Source organism: Salvelinus sp. IW2-2015, unplaced genomic scaffold (assembly GCF_002910315.2).
Source record: "Salvelinus sp. IW2-2015 unplaced genomic scaffold, ASM291031v2 Un_scaffold6394, whole genome shotgun sequence".
Classification (NCBI taxonomy): domain Eukaryota; kingdom Metazoa; phylum Chordata; class Actinopteri; order Salmoniformes; family Salmonidae; genus Salvelinus; species Salvelinus sp. IW2-2015.
The window spans coordinates 1,998-20,539 of NW_019947656.1; the positions used below are offsets into that span (position 1 = coordinate 1,998).

General features: G+C 42.4%; 2 protein-coding genes and 1 long non-coding RNA gene across 3 annotated transcripts; 2 read left to right on the plus strand and 1 right to left on the minus strand.

Moving 5' to 3' along the window:
• Positions 1 to 518: 518 nt before the first annotated feature.
• LOC112078861 (protein Jumonji) lies at positions 519 to 10,801 on the plus strand (the record flags this gene model as incomplete). The annotated part of the gene is given in 10 exon segments (XM_024144969.2): positions 519 to 537; positions 540 to 582; positions 865 to 905; positions 908 to 977; positions 3,002 to 3,107; positions 3,356 to 3,538; positions 4,373 to 4,503; positions 6,607 to 6,787; positions 7,311 to 7,418; positions 8,214 to 10,801. Coding segments are annotated over 10 exon segments (1,092 nt in total), but the record flags the coding sequence as incomplete, so codon positions are not given.
• A 147-nt stretch (positions 10,802 to 10,948) lies between these two features.
• LOC112078862 (dysbindin-A-like) lies at positions 10,949 to 14,588 on the minus strand. Its single transcript, XM_024144971.2, is given in 4 exon segments — positions 10,949 to 11,285; positions 11,288 to 11,425; positions 12,739 to 12,885; positions 14,107 to 14,588. Coding segments are annotated over 4 exon segments (732 nt in total). The 5' UTR covers positions 14,399 to 14,588; the 3' UTR covers positions 10,949 to 11,130.
• Positions 14,589 to 17,450: 2,862 nt separating this feature from the next.
• LOC139026931 (uncharacterized) lies at positions 17,451 to 18,241 on the plus strand. Its single transcript, XR_011478917.1, has 2 exons — positions 17,451 to 18,080; positions 18,179 to 18,241. It is a non-coding gene; the product is annotated as an uncharacterized lncRNA (long non-coding RNA).
• The last annotated feature ends 301 nt before the right edge of the window (positions 18,242 to 18,542 follow it).

The following is an 18,542-nucleotide window of genomic DNA, read 5'->3' on the forward strand; positions in this document are numbered from 1 at the left end:
CTGGGACCGTAAGTAGTATAATTCACTGGGACATAAGTAGTATAATTAACTGGGACCATAAGTAGTATGGAGATGACTGATCAGGTCATTGACATATTTCTTCTCTCCTTTTGTCTTTCTTGTCAGCCATCCACTGTGTGATCTACTGTCACTACTTGTTTTTCATCTACATTAATGCAATAATGTTTCTGTCTGTGATTGCAGCAGAATGTACTGGAAATTGTGGAGCAGAGGGATTGTCAGTTTGCAGTGCACTCTGGGAAAGTGGACACTAAAACACATGGGAGTGGCTTTCCAGTTGGAAAGTCTGAGACGTTTTCAAAGTAAGGGCCCAATGGCATTTTCTATCACATGATTGGAGGATTTTGAATTCCCTGCTTATTCCCTCCTGATTCCTGGAATCTTCTAACTGGGATTTCTGGAGAACCTGGAATTTTTGGAAAGTTAGGGAATTTTACAACCCTATAAGGACATGCATAAAATATGTTTCTGTTCTCTTGTCTCCACTCAAACATGGATGGAACCTTACAGTCCTTCCAATAATTCAGGATCCATCTTACGCCACCTTGGGTGCTGTGCCAGGTAATCATCGATACCTATGACCCTCTCCTGTTACACAGGATGACAGTACATTGTATTGTAATACAGACGTTGTAAGTAGCTTGCAGAGGGAACTGAAGGACGCCCTTCAGCTTAACTACACAGTTCCTTGAGTGTATGTTGCGTTAGTTATTTTGTTTTTGTTTATACAGTATACCCCTTTTTGGTGACACAATTCAATAGCATTCTGCTATGAATTAAGTGAACTTGAAACTGACTAGAAAAGCTTGACAGTCTACTATGTCTTCCTTTGTGGTTGTACAGGAGTGACATTCCTTGGCTGAACATCGGCATGGTCTTCTCTACTCATGCTGGTCGCGAGATCATCATCGCCTTCCATACATTGATTACTTACACACTGGTGCTGACTGCATTTGGTAAGTAGTGGTTCACTGCTCACTGCCCTCTCCCAGTTTAATCCTACGGTCACTCAGTTCACCGCCTGCCACAACCAATAGAACGAGCTCAGCGTCAGTTAGTCAAGCTTGATCAAACAGAACTGATGGAGATTGATTTAATAGAACTCCCTGAGCGTGGTCAGTACAGTATGAAGGAAACGCTGTATGGCTCAGTAGGTAGAGCATGGCGCTCGCAACCCCAGGATAGTGGGTTTGATTCTCTGGGCCATCCATATGTAAAATGTATGCAGTATGACTAAGTCTTTATTGGATAAAAGCATCTGCTAAATGGTATATATTTAAGCAATAAGCACGAGGGGGTTGTGTGTAATGGCCAATATACCACGGCTAAGGGCTGTTCTTAAGCACGCGCATTGCGGAGTGCCTGGACACAGCCCTTAGCCGTGGTATATTGCCATATACCACTAACCACCGAGGTGCCTTATTGCCATTATAAACTGGTTACCAATGTAATTAGAGCAGCAAAATGTTTTGTCATACCCGTGGTATACCGTTCTGATATACCACGGCTGTCAGCCAATCAGCATTCAGAGCTCGAACCACCCAGTTATATATGTGTGTATATATATATATATATATATCAGGAATTCTGAAAGACGGTACAATATAAACTTTTCTTCCACAAATATTTGTCTTAGTATCTGATAGACCAAATAATATATATATATCACACCATGTAAAGGAACAACCTCCTAATTCAAGAAATGTTTTCTCATAAATTACAACTAAGTGGATTATATCAAACTCAGTCAGACACCATACAATGCATTTCATTTGTACATTTATTGTCCAAGTGTTTGAAGACCTTGTTTGTTTAATTCTATCATTACATTATTCAAATATGAAAACAAATCCCAAACGCATTTTTATAACGCTATAATAATGCTCCAGGGCTAATTTGTTAGCATTTTAGCATGTTTTTAGATTCAGAACATAAAACATTTATTAGCATTTTGGCATGTTTTTCTAGATTCAGAACATAAACCATTTGTTAGCATTTGTCATGTTTTTCTAGATTCAGAACATAAAACATTTATTGCATTTTGGCACGTTTTTCTAGATTCAGAACATAAAACATTTATTGGCATTTTGGCACGTTTTCTAGATTCGAACATAAAACATTTGTTAGCATTTGGCATGTTCTAGATTCAGAACATAAAACAACATTATAAGGAAACATTATCCTTAGATCTTCACAACAATATGTCAACAGTTTAACCATGTGTTGCAGAAGAGTGATTCAAATATTTTTTTATAACAATAAAAAAAGTTCATAAGGGTTTTAGCCATCAGTGACGGAGTTGACAACAGATACTCAAACAGACATTTTTGCCTCAAAGTATTTTAACTTTGTAAAATATATTAAATTATTCTTCAGCACTCTGACGGAGTTGACGTTAGACAAAAATATTTTGGGGGGTTTTGACCGTGGTGATTTCTATATTGTTTGTTTAAAATATATCAGATAGTAGAGAACTTTCCAGACCATGAGTGGTCTTGTGCACTACATGTAATGAGGACATGAATAAGAGGTCATTATGGTATAGCTGACCTGCTCATTCCTGATTTGAATTCACCAAATCTCCAGACACAGGAATCACAGGAAAGGAATCACAGTTTCGAGATAAGAGCTATTGCAAATAACTACACAAGATCCCTTTTCAGTTAATATTAATTATTGCCAGTTAAAAAAAAATATATATATAATTACACTTTTTGGAGAGTTTGAAATTGGGATCCTTTTCTCCAGACAATGGTATTTCGGGATAGAGCCAAAAGCAAATCTTTCCCCTTATAAAATGCCCCTTAATGTAATTGTTAAGCTCAAATAAAATTCTATAAACAAATAAAAATGAAGTTTCATTGCCAGACAAGGATATTATTATTATTTACTAGTGCTATGACATGTGTCCTATCTCCAACATGTTATCATATAGTGATACACAATTAGATCCTAATAACCCATGTAACCCGGTGTTCAGGTACTGTATTCCTGCTGAGGAGAAGGTGAAGCTGGACAAGGTGGTTCACACACTACTGCAGGCTAATGGAACCCCAGGACTGGAGATGTTGGAGAACAACATCATGGTGTGACTGCAGGATACACAGCACACACATACAGTACAAACATGGACTACAGAAAAACTGTCCACACAAACATGGACTACATAAACACTGTGCGCCACATAACATACACACTGGGCTCTGGTGAAAAGTTCTGCACTATATAGGGAACAGGGTGCAAGTAGTGCACTATATCTGGAAGAGGATGCCATTTGGGATGTAGACTTGGTCGTCAGGTAATACATGTTCTCTCTCTCTCTCCCTCCCTCCAGATCTCTCCGGAGGTGCTGTGTCGAGCGGGGGTCAAAGTGCACCGGACCGTCCAGCAGAGTGGCCAGTTCGTCGTGTGTTTCCCGGCAGCGTTCGTCTCCAAGGTGTGCTGCGGCTACAGCGTCTCCGAGACAGTGCACTTCGCCACCCCCCAGTGGCTGAACACGGGATACCAGGCTGCCAAGGTTGGAGCCCCCCGTCGTATCAATACTTGAAGGAAAAGCTATTAGTTGAAAGAAGAGTATAGTTTAATTCAGTACATAATGTATTATTATAATGTTACCTGCCATGCTAACATTACTGTAGTATTTAGTATAGTGTTACTAGTCGTTGGCATCGGCATGGTAAATGTTGTTTTCACAGATAAAGCTACAAGATCAGTTGGTTTAATGTATTGGTCTTCAGCATTAATACAGATTCAATTYTCCATTTAAAAAAATCWGAATTACGCTTTCTGTTACAATTAAAAAAATAGATATTGTTATACAAGACAATTGCAAAATGATATAAATGTCTTTGCTAAAATTAACGAAAATCCATTTTCGTTTAGGGGTCTGACCACATAGAGTATGAACTCCTGTACCTGTCCTGTACCTCTCCATGCTCCTGTACATCTTGGGGTGTCCAGTTTGACTGAGTTCCTGACTGAGTTCCAGTCCTGAAAGCTCCTCACGAAGGGGTGGTAACCAGGCTCTAAAGTCTGACTTAACCAGCTTCCTGGCAAAGGCAACGCATAGTTTAGTCAGTCAGTCAGTCTGTCTATCAGTCAGTCAGTTCAGATAGAGCGGACAAACTGAGGGWAGAGAGCGCCTCTGTGTACCCGGTCTTCCGCTGGTCAATTCAGTATCAAAGATTCTGTTATCCACATGGATTTTTAGTTCCCTACACATCTACTGCATGAAAGGAGGGATTTGCGAGGGTTTACCAAACTGAGCACATCCATTAATCTGAACTGGGATATGTTGTGAAAAGACCCTGTCATATCAAATGTTCAAATATCTCTTACCTCTCCTCCCCAGGAGCTGAAATGTCGACGCATAGAGAGGTCTTTCTCCATGGAGAAGTTGCTGTACCAGATCGCAATGTCAGAATCTAAACGGGAGAATGGTGTCATTCTGAGTACCATGACCTCACTTCTCAAAGACCTCAGGTGGGTTTAACTATTTAACACAGTATCACAGTATCGATCACAGTATCAATAGCAGTACTATATTTGTAGATCACAGCATCATTGTAGATCACAGGTATCAATAGCAGTATTATCATGTAAGATCCACATTATTATCATTGTAGATCACAGTATCATTGTAGATCACAGCATCATTGTAGATCACAGTATTATTGATAGATCACATTATTATTGTAGATCACAGTATCATTGTAGATCACAGTATCATTGTAGATCACAGTATTATTGTAGATCACAGTATCATTGAGATACGTATTATTGTAATCACAGTATATTGTAGATCACAGTCATTGTAGATCACAAGTATTATTGTAGATCACAGCATCATTGTAGATCACAGTTATTATTGTAGATCACAGCATCATGTAGATCACAAGTATATATTGTAGATCACAGTATTATTGTAGATCACAGCATCATTGTAGATCACAGTATCATTGTAGATCAACAGTATTATTGTAGATCACAGTATCAATAGCAGTATTATATTTGTAGATCACAGTATCATTGTAGATCACAGTCATTATTGTGATCACAGTATAATGGTCAATACCAGATACCAATACCAGCCGCAGCCGCCAGCCCCTCCCATCTCGCCAATTCTTGCCCACCAACTCCTCAAATAATTGTTCTCTTTTTACTAAACTTTTTTTTTTTTTTTTCTTTTTTCTTTTTTCTTTTTTTTTTTTTTTTCGAAAATTTATATTATATATTATAATATTATAATAAATATTATATTCAATTATAAATTATTAATAGAATAATTATAATTTTTTTTTTTTTTTTTTTTTTTTTTTTTTTTTTTTTTTTCTTTTTTTTTTTTTTTTTTTTTTTTATATATATTTACTAATAAATTTTATTTGTTTTTCTTTTTTTTTTTTTCTTTTTTTTTTTTTTTTTTTTTTTTTCTTTTTTTTTTTTTTTTTTTTTTTTTTTTTTTTTTTTTCATTTTTTCTTTCTTTTTTTTTTTTTTTGTCTTTTTTTTTTTTTTTTTTTTTTTTTTTTTTTTTTTTTTTTTTTTTTTTTTTTTTTTTTTTTTTTTTTTTTTTCTTTCTTTTTTTCTTTATTTTTTTTTTTCTTTTTTTTTTTCTTTTTTTTTTTTTTTTTTCTTTTTTTTTTTTTTTTTTTTTTTTTTTTTTTTTTTTTTTTTTTTTTTTTTTCTTGTTTTTATATTTATAATTTTTTTTTTTGACTTGTTTTTTTTTTCAGATCATCCGCAACACACATTGTAGATCACAATATCAATAGCAGTATTATCATTGTAGATCACAGTATTATTGTAGATCACAGTATCATTGTAGATCACAGTATTATTGTAGATCACAGTATCATTGTAGATCAACATATCAATAGCAGTATTATCATTGTAGATCACAGTATTATTGTAGATCACAGTATTATCATTGTAGATCACAGTATCATTGTAGATCACAGTATCATTGTAGATCACAGTATAAATAGCAGTATTATCATTGTAGATCACATTATCATTGTAGATCACAGTATCATTGTCGATCACAGTATTATTGTAGATCACAGTATTATAGCAGTATTATCATTGTAGATCACAGTGTCATTGTCGATCACAGTATTATTGTAGATCACAGTATTAATAGCAGTATTATCATTGTAGATCACAGTTTCATTGTAGATCACAGTTCATTGTAGATCACAGTATCATTGTAGATCACAGTATTATTGTAGATCACAGTATCATTGTAGACACAGTATCATTGTAGATCACAGTATCAATAGCAGTATTATCATTGTAGATCACAGTATCATTGTAGATCACAGTATCATTGTAGATCACAGTATCATTGTAGATCACAGTATCATCATACATGGAATGTAATGCTACTCTTAAAAGACAATATGGGATTCAATAAACAGCTGTGGATGGGCTTGAGAAATGTAACCACTCTTAAGAATCAATAGCTATACATCATTCATTTAAAAGTACAACATGTACCTATTGCAAATTGACCCTTTCCACAACTTTAAAAAAAGGAAACAGTAGCCATTGATGACAGACGATACACCAGTCTGCTCTACCTGTTCCAGGGATACAGAGTTGAGACAGCGCAGGGATCTGTTTGACGCCGGGCTGCGGTCTGTTGCCCGCTACTGTAGCCATGACAACCAGGCCTCGTCAGAGAGCAGGAGGATCCAGCGCCAGTGGCTGAGGCTCGACCCCTCGGACCGACGCTGCCAGGTGTGCCAACACCTCTGCTACCTCTCCATGGTGAGTCTTTACTGGGCAGGGAAGGTTGGGCACAAACATAGGCAGGGATTCTGTTGTGGACAAGCGCACTGCACGGCCAACAAGGGCCCTCTAAAGGCCATTTCCCCGATGTTCGTGGAGATGGCATCGAAGGTTAAGTCTGCAGATGTGGGCTCAATCGTAAATGTCCTGTAAAAAGACCGGTCTTACTTTATTGTCCCTGGAGGGAAAATGTTGTGTTTATTCTGTCCTGATGACATGCTCCTCATGTCCCTGCAGGTGGTTCAGGAGGGAACATGTTGTGTTTATTCTATGTCCTGATGACATGCTCCTCATGTCCCTGCAGGTGGTTCAGGAGGGAACATGTTGTTTTATTCTATGTCCTGATGACATGCTCCTCATGTCCCTGCAGGTGGTTCAGGAGGGAACATGTTGTGTTTATTCTATGTCCTGATGGCATGCTCCTCATGTCCCTGCAGGTGGTTCAGGAGGGAAAATGTTGTGTTTATTCTGTCCTGATGACATGCTCCTCATGTCCCTGCAGGTGGTTCAGGAGAGTGAGAACGTGGTGTTCTGTCTGGAGTGGGTCCTGCTGTACGTACAGAAACACAAGTCCTGCCGAGGCCTCAAAATGATGTACCGTTACGACGAGGTACTACAGTAAACTACACACACTACACACTACTACAGTAAACTACACAACTACTACAGTATACTACACACTATACAGTAAACTCACACACTACACACTACAGGAAACTACACACTACTACAGTACACTACTACAGTACACTACACACTACTACAGCACACTACTACAGTAAACTTCACACTACTACAGTACAATACACACTACTACAGTACACTACACACTACTACAGTAAACTACACACACTACAGTAAACTACACACTACTACAGTATAATACACACTACTACAGTAAACTACACACTACTACAGTACACTACACACTACTACAGTTACAACTACACACTACTACAGTACACTACACCACTACTACAGTATACTACACACTACTACAGTACACTACACACTAACTACAGTACCACTACACACTACTACAGTAACTACACACTACTACAGTAAACTATACACAATACACACTACAGTAAACTACACACTACTACAGTACACTACACACTACTAACAGTAACTACACACTACTACAGTAAACTACACACTACTACAGTACACTACACACTACTACAGCACACTGGTTTAAATTTGTTCCAACATTTGATGTAACCTTATTTAACCAGGAGAGTGAAAACTGTCAGAACATGAAAGCAGTTCAGCTCAACACCATCAGTACATTCATAGTCCAGACCTCCATTATTAGGCAGTAGGAGGTCGTCAATTACTACACTCACTCTTCAATGTCAACCCACATTCTTCTTCTCCTGATTCCAATTCCTCTTCCTCTCAGGACCAAATCAACCATCTGGTGAGCAGGGTGTGTGGGAGAGTGCTGGAGAGGAGCGGTGCTGAGAAGAGGAGAGGGACGAGAGGACTTCAGGGCCCCGGTGAGACGTCCACCCCGGCCAAACGCAGCGCCCGAAACAGAACCTCCATCACTGTGTCCCTCACCCGCCTCCCCTCCTCCACCCTGCCCAAGACCGCCCTCAGCTCTAAATAACTCACATCATGGGTCGCGCTCCAATACTTCACATCCTTCCTTCCTGGGTTCTTTGAGGTAAACACAGATTTACAAGTGGTTAGGTTACTACCACACAATTACTGTCACCAATACAACCAATTCACACCYGTGATTACTTCAAAGGAAGGTAGGAAGGATTTCTGAAGTATTCCAACAGGACCAGTGCTTCACTACGGTACATTTCTCTCTGCTCAGTGTGGAGAATGTGCTCCTTAAACCACGGCTTTTGCACTAGAGTAAAAAAACATGTTTTTAAGAGGCATTAATGGCTGGATTCATTTCCGTATCGGAGGATCCGCGTTTCAGCTCAATTGAAATTTGAAGGCAATGTTCCCGCGTTCACTGTATATCTCAACTCAATCGGAAATTACCTTTAAAATGTGAGCGCGGATCTTCAGCGATATGGATTGAATCCAGCCCTTTCGTCCAATACTGTATATTGTATCTAGATATCACAATATCCTCCTAGCTACACCTACTGTTATTACCTACAGACTTCACTTCCCTGGTGCTACATCTTGGTGCTCAATTTATACTGTATTTGGTGTAGTAATAATAATGATCATTTCTGTTTTGCTCAAAGCCATTGGACTGCATCCTGAACTGTGAACACGGTTTTAGAACTTGTTACCAATAAGTAGATTCTACAGTTTCGCGTTAGACTCCAACCAGTAATAAGGCTCTTCAGGGGTTTGTAATACATGAAAACGATACAAAGATTTTTCCAGCGGAGCGCAAAATGTGGGTCATATTTATTAGTGCTAAATGTAGGAAAACATTTTGCAACGGGAAAAACAAAAAACAAGCGTTCCTTATTGGACATGTTCAGGTAGTCCCTCCCCGTTTTGGCCCTTTTGCTTCCGTTTGGTTCCTAGTGAATAAGACCCTGGCCCCTTCTCAGATCACTGATGTTATAATTGTTTAGAGAATTGGCCAAGAATGGACCGGTCATCATGGGCTTCACACCGCTCATCTGATCATTTTGGTGTGAAACACTGTGCCTAAAAAAAAATTGCATACTAATCATTTTCAATCACTTCTGGTGCCGATAGTTTTTGTTTTGTGACCAAGTTATCCACTCTAGACCCTTATAGGCTCTTGACCTGCAACTCTTGGGTCTCCGGGAATGCGTTCCGAAYGGCAGCCWATCCCCTATTTAGAGCACTAGTTTTGACCAGAGCCCCAAGGGCACWATATAGGGAATAGGGTGCCATTTGGGAGTCACRATCCAGGTGTTTTATCAAAGAACAAAGAACTGAAAACCACAACAGCATTGTACATATAAAACAATGTCAATGTCTAAAGATACATGTACCTGAGCCTTTTAAGGAATGGAATACAGTGTTTTGGAGTAGGGGATTTATGAAGAAAAAGCCTCTYCCCCAGTTACTTCATCTGTGGCCCCGTATACACTCAACGGTTGTGATACAAAACAAATCTACAATTACACAAGCATTGTGGAGACAGTGAAATGGTTTGTGTAATTTTTTTTTGTGCAGACAAAAAAATATATATTGTATCACAACCCTTGTGTCCACTGTGTTGGACATTAGTTGTATGGGGCCAGGGTTGTCCTGGTAACATGTATGGGGCCAGGGTTGTCCTGGTAACATGTATGGGGCCAGGGTTGTCCTGGTAACATGTATGGGGCCAGGGTTGTCCTGTAACAGTATGGGGCCAGGGTTTTCCGGTAACATGTATGGGGCCAGGGTTGTCCTGGTAACATGTATGGGGCCAGGGTTGTCCTGGTAACATGTATGGGGCCAGGGTTGTCCTGGTAACATGTATGGGCCAGGGTTGTCCTGGTAACATGTATGGGGCCAGGGTTGTCCTGGTAAACTGTATGGGGCCAGGGTTGTCCTGGTAACATGTATGGGGCCAGGGTTGTCCTGGTAACATGTATGGGGCCAGGGTTGTCCTGGTAACATGTATGGAGAAGTGCTGCTTATATCACTGAAGTACAGCATAGTTTGAATCCCCTCGTTTTTTACCTTTACTTTTTTTATGAAAAGGAAAATAAGTAGAAGAAGATAATAAAATCTACTATGTACAGAAGGAGTAACTCCTGTTGTTGCACTCCAGCCTCGAGACAAGAGTCCTTTAAATCAGCTTGTTGAGACCCTTACAAAAACAATCCATTTTCAAAGTTGACATATATACAGAGTTTGATGTTTTTGAAAAAGCGTGCTTAATGTTTTGGTTGTTTTTTACAACAGGCTCATTACAGCCCACCGTCTCATTTCTTATCTCTGATTCTGTTTTCCTCCATGCTGTTCCAAGTTGGACAATGACCGTTTTATTTCTATTTTATTTGTTAGTACCTATTAAGGTTGAATAAAAAGGTTTGACAGTGTCTATCCAAATGTGTTCTTCTAAGTGTGTCTGTACCCTCCAAGCATCCTGCCAAACATCTCTGTGTTTAACAACCACCAAGCTATTCTAGTTATTGACTTCAAATCTTTGGTTTAAACTCCCAGTGTAATGTCTGAAGAATGCAGTCCATGAACATTTTAAACAACTTTATTATATTTTACTTAGATATAATTGGATACAAGGAAGGAAGCTTCATTTATAAAAAACAGAAAAGAAAAAAAAGCTTTTTGGGAAAATGCAAAACGGAGCCCCAGATCAGCGTCTAGGAGCTACCCTAGTGCCGCTCTCACCCAGGGGCAGCTCTGTGACGCTCCTAAGAGGCCTGCGAGTCGCTGTCGTCAGAGTTCTTCAACGTCTCTGCCTCGGGCAACGACACCAGGGCTGTGTCGCGCCTGCACTTCCTCCTCGTTGGCAGTACCAGGGGCTGATCTCCATCTCCGCTAGCCTCGCTGCCCTCCCCCTCCTGGCCTCCCCCAGGCTGTGTCTGGCTGTGTCCTGGCTGGCTGAGCCTGGCTCCGTGGAGGAGAAGGAAGACGGCTTGTTCCTCAGTTCCGCCTGGGTGGGCACCCGCAGGGAGATCTCAGAGGACAACGACTCGGGGTCTGGACCTGGGGGACAGGAGGGAGGAGAAGGGATCAGTCCAACGTCACGGCTCTGCCCATATATGGGATACATGGTTCCATTAGGGACTCAACCACATGCTCCATCATGTGATTCTAGTGTCGCAGTGTATAATCTCTGTTTTGTTTGAACTCATGACCACATTCCCATGACAACACAACTCTGTTATCCCCAGGGTGACGCGAATGCTTTGATACCCTGCGTTCATAAGAAAGTGGCTCGCTAGCAACGCACTTAAAACATGACTAAATGGACACAAGCAAATACGGTCTCTGTACCGTTGGTGGCTACATGATAGCATTAGCCATACTGTCTCTGTACCGTTGGTGGCTGCATGATATCAACAAATGGTCGTCCCAAATTGCACCCTATTCCCTACATAAATTAGTACAAATAAGTAGCAAGCCTTCTGCAAGCCTGTTTCTGTATGAGGCAGCTTGATGTACCAGTACACCCCTGGACAGGACACTATCTATCTCCTGTTTCTGTATGAGCGCTTGATGTACCAGTACACCCCTGGACAGGACACTAGTCTATCTCCTGTTTCTGTAGTGAGGCAGCTTGATGTACCAGTACACCCCCTGGACAGGACACTAGTCTATCCCTGTTCTGTAGTGAGCAGCTTGATGTACCAGTACACCCCTGGACAGGACACTAGTCTATCTCCTGTTCTGTAGTGAGGCAGCTTGATGTACCAGTACACCCCCTGGACAGGACACTAGTCTATCTCCTGTTTCTGTAGTGAGCAGCTTGATGTACCAGTACACCCCTGGACAGGACACTAGTCTATCCCTGTTCTGTAGTGAGGCAGCTTGATGTACCAGTACACCCCCTGACAGGACACTAGTCTATCTCCTGTTTCTGTACGGGGTAGCTTGATGTACCAGTACCCCCCTGGACAGGACACTAGTCTATCTCCTGTTTCTGTAGCGTGAAGCTACTCCCAATCTTCCAATTTCAGGGAGGACACTAACCACAAGGCCACTGAGTTGGTTATTCCCTACATAGTGCACTGAGTTGGTTATTCCCTACATAGTGCACTGAGTTGGTTATTCCTACATAGGCACTGAGTTGGTTATTCCCTACATAGTGCACTGAGTTGATAACTACCTGAGGTGAGTGAGGAGGTCAGGACTGAGTTGATAACTACCTGAGGTGAGTGAGGAGGTCAGGACTGAGTTGATAACTACCTGAGGTGAGTGAGGAGTCACTGCGTTGATAACTACCTGAGGTGAGTGAGGAGGTCACTGCGTTGATAACTACCTGAGGTGAGTGAGGAGGTCACTGCGTTGATAACTACCTGAGGTGAGTGAGGAGGTCAGGCTGTTGTCTTCTCCTCCAGAGTTGAGAAAGACGTCGAGGGCCTCGTGGTCCGACATGTCCATCAGGGCCATCTGTTCCAGAACGTCAACGTTCACCTCCATGGAAGACATGCTACCTATTGGCCCTGTGGAGCGACACACACAACCAGCGTCACGTCACACTGCAGCTACACACACCCGTACAGTTACTCAGTCACATCCTGCCTCGATTTCTCACAAGGAATCTTGGAACTTATCCTCCAATATGGTTGAAAGAGAGGCGAGGAGATGGGGTGCGAGGATTCACGGAATGATGATTTGAAGACCTCAGACTGACAGACAGTAAAACAGCACAACACTGAAGATACACACATGTCCCTGTTACTCAGACTGACAGACAGTACAACAGCACAATACTGAAGATACACACATGCCCTGTTACTCAGACTGACAGACAGTACAACACTGAAGATACACACATGTCCCTGTTACTCAGACTGACAGACAGTACAACAACTGAAGATACACACATGTCCCTGTTACTCAGACTGACAGACAACACAGCTCTGACATGACACAGACAGACAGCACCATCATAGCTCAAAGTATGATGAAAGCAGGAAGGGAAGCACAATAAAAGACAAAGGAAACAGTCAATTAACCGGCGTCGCATCACTGGTTATTGTAAAGCTCAACGTCCCAGCATTAGACAGAGCAGAACAAGACGAGGGAAAAGTCCGAATCTACACCAAAACACTTTGACCTACAACGCAGCTGTTACACCAGACGAAAGTTTAGAAAATATCTTAAAACACAAGTCAACCTTTAAAAAAAAGCATTTCTTTGACCTTCTGTAACGGTCAAATAAAAATAATAAACTTTATTTAACTAAGTCAGTTAAGAACAAATTCTTATTTTCAATGACGGCCTAGGAACAGTGAGTTAACTGCCTTGTTCAGGGGCAGAAGGACAGATTTTTACCTTGTCAGCTCAGGGATTCGATCTTGCAACCTTTCAGTTACTAGTCCAACGCTCTAACCACTAGGCTACGCTTCCAAATGGAACCCTATTTCTTACAGACCCATAGTGCACTACTTCCCAGGGCCCGTAGTGTTATGGTCCAAAGCAGTGCACTACTTCCCAGGGCCCGTAGTGCTATGATCCAAAGCAGTGCACTACTTCCCAGGGCCCGTAGTGTTATGGTCCAAAGCAGTGCACTACTTCCCAGGGCCCGTAGTGTTATGGTCCAAAGCAGTGCACTACTTCCCAGGGCCCGTAGTGCTATGGTCCAAAGCAGTGCACTATAAAAAGGGGAACAGGGTGCCATTTGGGAGCCAAACAAGTGTGTGTTCTGGGTTCCAGCTCACCTCTTCTGTCGGTGATCTGCAGGTAGCCAGTAGAGAGGTACTGATCCATGTCCTGTTGGAAAGCTTCTTCAAAGTACTTCTGCCTCTCCTTCAGCTTCCCCTGCTGGGCGTGCTCCATGTCCAGCACCTTCTGGGCGTGCTCAGAGTCCAGCTCGGCTGGGGGGGAAACAGGAAGTACAGGACACGTAAAGGAACAGGATGTAGAGGACACGTAAACATAGAGGTGGATAGAGGGTTGACTTGCTCTCACGGAAGCAGCCATTGAAMAGAYAGGAGATGAGCTCCAGTACATCTCTATGGAGGTCAGTCATACCCTCTGGATAGACATAAGGACTAGACACAGTCAAATGATGACACCTCAGTCTTCCATTATATTATGGAAACATGTTTCACAAATGGTCACTGTGTAGGTCACTGTGAAGGTTACTGTATAGGTTACTATATAGCTTACTGTGTAGGTCACTGTGTAGGTTACTGTGTAGGTTACTATGTAGTAAATGGTTGATTTAGGTGCAATCTTACTGGCAGCAATATCCTTGCCTGTGAAGCCCTTTTTGTGCAAAGCAATGATGACGGCACGTGTTTCCTTGCAGGTATCCATGGTTGACAGAGGAAGAACAATGATTCCAAGCACACCCTCCTTTTGAAGCTTCCAGTCCGTTATTCGAACTCAATCAGCATGACAGAGTGATCTCCAGCCTTGTCCTCGTCAACACTCACATCTGTGTTAACAAGAGAATCACTGACATGATGTCAGCTGGTCCTTTGTGGCAGGGCTGAAATGCAGTGGAAATGTTTTTGGGGGATTCGTTCTTTTGCATGCAAAGAGGGACTTTGCAATTCATCTGATCACTCTTCATAACATTCGGAGTATAATGCAAATTGCAATCATACAAACTGAGGCAGCAGACTTTGTGAAAATTAATATTGTGGTCATTCTCAAAACTTTTGGCCACGACTGTAGTGGTATCTGTTAGTATCCTGGTACTGTAGTATCACAATGAAGGGTTGTTTGATCTGGATCACAAGAAAGGGTTGTTAGCTGAGATGAGATCACAGAATAGTCTCTCTGGCCAGACTCGGGGTGCTAATCTCTGCACACTCCACACCAGAGGTGTCTCTGGCCAGACTCCGGGCTCTGTGAGAAGACTACCGTAAGGACAGTGTCTCTGGCCAGACTCCGGCTCTGTGAGAAGACTCTACCGTAAGGACAGTTGTCTCTGGCCAGACTCGGGCTCTGTGAGAAGACTCTACCGTAAGGACAGTGTCTCTGGCCAGACTCAGGCTCTGTGAGAAGACTCTACCGTAAGGACAGTGTCTCTGGCCAGACTCCAGGCTCTGTGAGAAGACTCTACCGTAAGGACAGTGTCTCTGGCCAGACTCAGGCTCTGTGGAAGACTCTACCGTAAGGACAGTGTCTCTGGCCAGACTCAGCTCTGTGGAGAAGACTATAACCGTAAGGACAGTGTCTCTGGCCAGACTCAGAGCTCTGTGGGAGACTCTACCGTAAGGACAGTGTCTCTGGCCAGACTCAGGCTCTGTGAGGAGACTCTACCGTAAGGACAAGTGTCTCTGCCAGACTCAGGCTCTGTGAGAAGACTCTACCGTAAAGCACAGTGTCTGTGGCCAGACTCAGGGCTCTGTGAGGAGACTCTACAGTAAGGACCGTGTCTCTGGCCAGACTCGGGCTCTGTTGAGAAGACTCTACCGTAAGGACAGTGTCTCTGCCAGACTCCAGGCTTTGTGAGAAGACTCTCACGTAAGGACCGTGTCCTGGCCAGACTCAGAGCTCTGTGAGAAGACTCTACCGTAAGGACAGTGGTCTCTGGCCAGAACTCAGGGCTCTGTGAGAGACTCTACCGTAAGGACAGTGTCTCTGGCCAGACTCCAGGCTCTGTGTGAGAAGACTCTACAGTAGGACAGTGTCTCTGGCCAGACTCAGGGTCTGTGAGAAGACTCTACCGTAAGGACAGTGTCTCTGGCCAGACTCCGGGCTCTGTGAGAAGACTCTACAGTAAGGACAGTGTCCTCTGGCCAGACTCAGGGCTCTGTGAGAAGACTCTACCGTAAGGACAGTGTCTCTGGCCAGACTCCAGGCTCTGTGGAGAAGACCTCTACCCGTAAGGACAGTGTCTCTGGCCAGACTCAGGGCTCTGTGAGAAGACTCTACCGTAAGGACAGTGTCTCTGGCCAGACTCCAGGCTCTGTGAGAAAGACTCTACCGTAAGGACAGTGTCTCTGGCCAGACTCAGGCTTGTGAGAAGACTCTACGTAAGACAGTGTCTCTGGCCAGAACCAATAGCTCTGTGAGAAAACTCTACTGTAAGGACAGTGTCTCCTGGCCAGACTCAGGGCTCTGTGAGAAGACTCTACCGTAAGGACAAGTGTCTCTGCCAGACACTCCAGGCTCTGTGAGAAGACCTCTACCGTAAGGACAGTGTTCTCTGGCCAGACCTCCAGGCTCTGTGAGAAGACTCTACCGTAAGGACAGTGTCTCTGGCCAGACTCCAGGGCTCTGTGAGAAGACTGCTAGCCGTAAGGACAGTGTCTCTTGGCCAGACTCCAGGGCTCTGTGAGAAGACTCAACCGTAAGGACAGTGTCTCTGGCCAGACTCAGGGCTCTGTGAGAAGACTCTACCGTAAGGACAGTGTCTCTGCCAGACTCAGGGCTCTGTGAGAAGACCTCTACCGTAAGGACAGTGTCTCTGGCCAGACTCAGGGCTCTGTGAGAAACTCTACCGTAAGGACAGTGTCTCTGGCCAGACTCAGCTCTGTGAGAAGACTCTACCGTAAGGACAGTGTCTCTGGCCAGACTCCAGGCTTTGTGAGAAGACTCTACCGTAAGGACAGTGTCTCTGGCCAGACCAGGGCTCTGTGAGGAGAACTATCCTAAGGACAGGTGTCTCTGCCAGACTCCAGCTCTGTGAGAAGACTCTACCGTAAGGACAGTGTCTCTGCCAGACTCAGGGCTCTGTGAGGAAACTCTACCGTAAGGACAGTGTCTCTGGCCAGACTCAGGGCTCTGTGAGAAGACTCTACCCGTAAGGACAGTGTCTCTGGCCAGATCCAGGCTCTGTGAGAAGCTCTACCGTAAGGACAGTGTCTCTGGACAGACTCAGGGCTCTGTGAGGAGAGAGGCCCCTACAGTAAGGACAGTGCGAGAGAGAGAGATAAAGGAGCTCTGTTCTCTGCCGCTACAGAGGAAGTCTGTCAAGAATAACTTGGACTAATTACTGACATTATCTGATGATATCTGTAGGATGATGTTGACCGTTTATTAGAACTGTATTGATGAATATCGTAGGATGATGTGACCTATTAGTAAGAACTGTACTGATGATATCTGTAGGATGATGTTGACGTTATTATAAGTAAGAAGACATGTATCTGATGATATCTGTAGGATGATGTTGACCATTATTATAGTAAGAAGACATGTATCTGATGAATCTGTAGGATGATGTTGACCATTATTATAGTAAGAAGACATGTATCATGATGATATCTGTAGGATGATGTTGACCATTATTATACGTAAGAAGACATGTATCTGATGATATCTGTAGGATGATGTTGACCATTATTATAGTAAGAAGACCTGTATCTGATGTAAAAGACAACTACAGGTTGCGTCCCAAACTGTATGTATGTGGTCAATAGATTTGGGGTCACTAGAAAAGAGCGGAGGCTACTCTGACAAAAGCTGCCACTTCCATGGAGCTTAACAGGAATACCAAACAATGACTTGTTATATTCCAGTAACATCAACTAATACAACTCTGTGTTATTATGTTCACAGTAACCTACACAGTAACTATACAGTAACCTACACAAATGGACCTACACAGTAAACTATACAGTAACCTACACAGTAACTTATACAGTAACCTACAAATGACCTACACAGTAACCTATAAGTAACCTACACAGTACTATACAGTAACCTACACAGTAACTATATAGTAACCTACACAGTAACCTACAAGTACTTATACAGTAACCTACCACAGTACATACAGTACTACAGTAACTATACATAACTACACAGTGACCTACACAGTAACTTATACAGTAACCTATACAGTAACCTACACAGTGACCTACACAGTAAGCTACATAGTAACTTATACAGTGACTATACAGTAACCTATACAGTAACCTACACCAGTGACCTACACACAGTAACCTACATAGTAACCTACACAGTAACTTATATATTTGTAACCTATACAGTAACCTACACAGTGATATATAGTAACCTACACAGTACCTATACAGTAACCTTCACAGTGACCTACACAGTAAGTATATAGTAACCTACACAGTAACCTACACAGTACCTATACAGTAACCTTCACAGTGACCTACACAGTAAAGCTATATAGTAACCTACACAGTACCTACACAGTAACCTACACAGTGACCACACAGTAAAG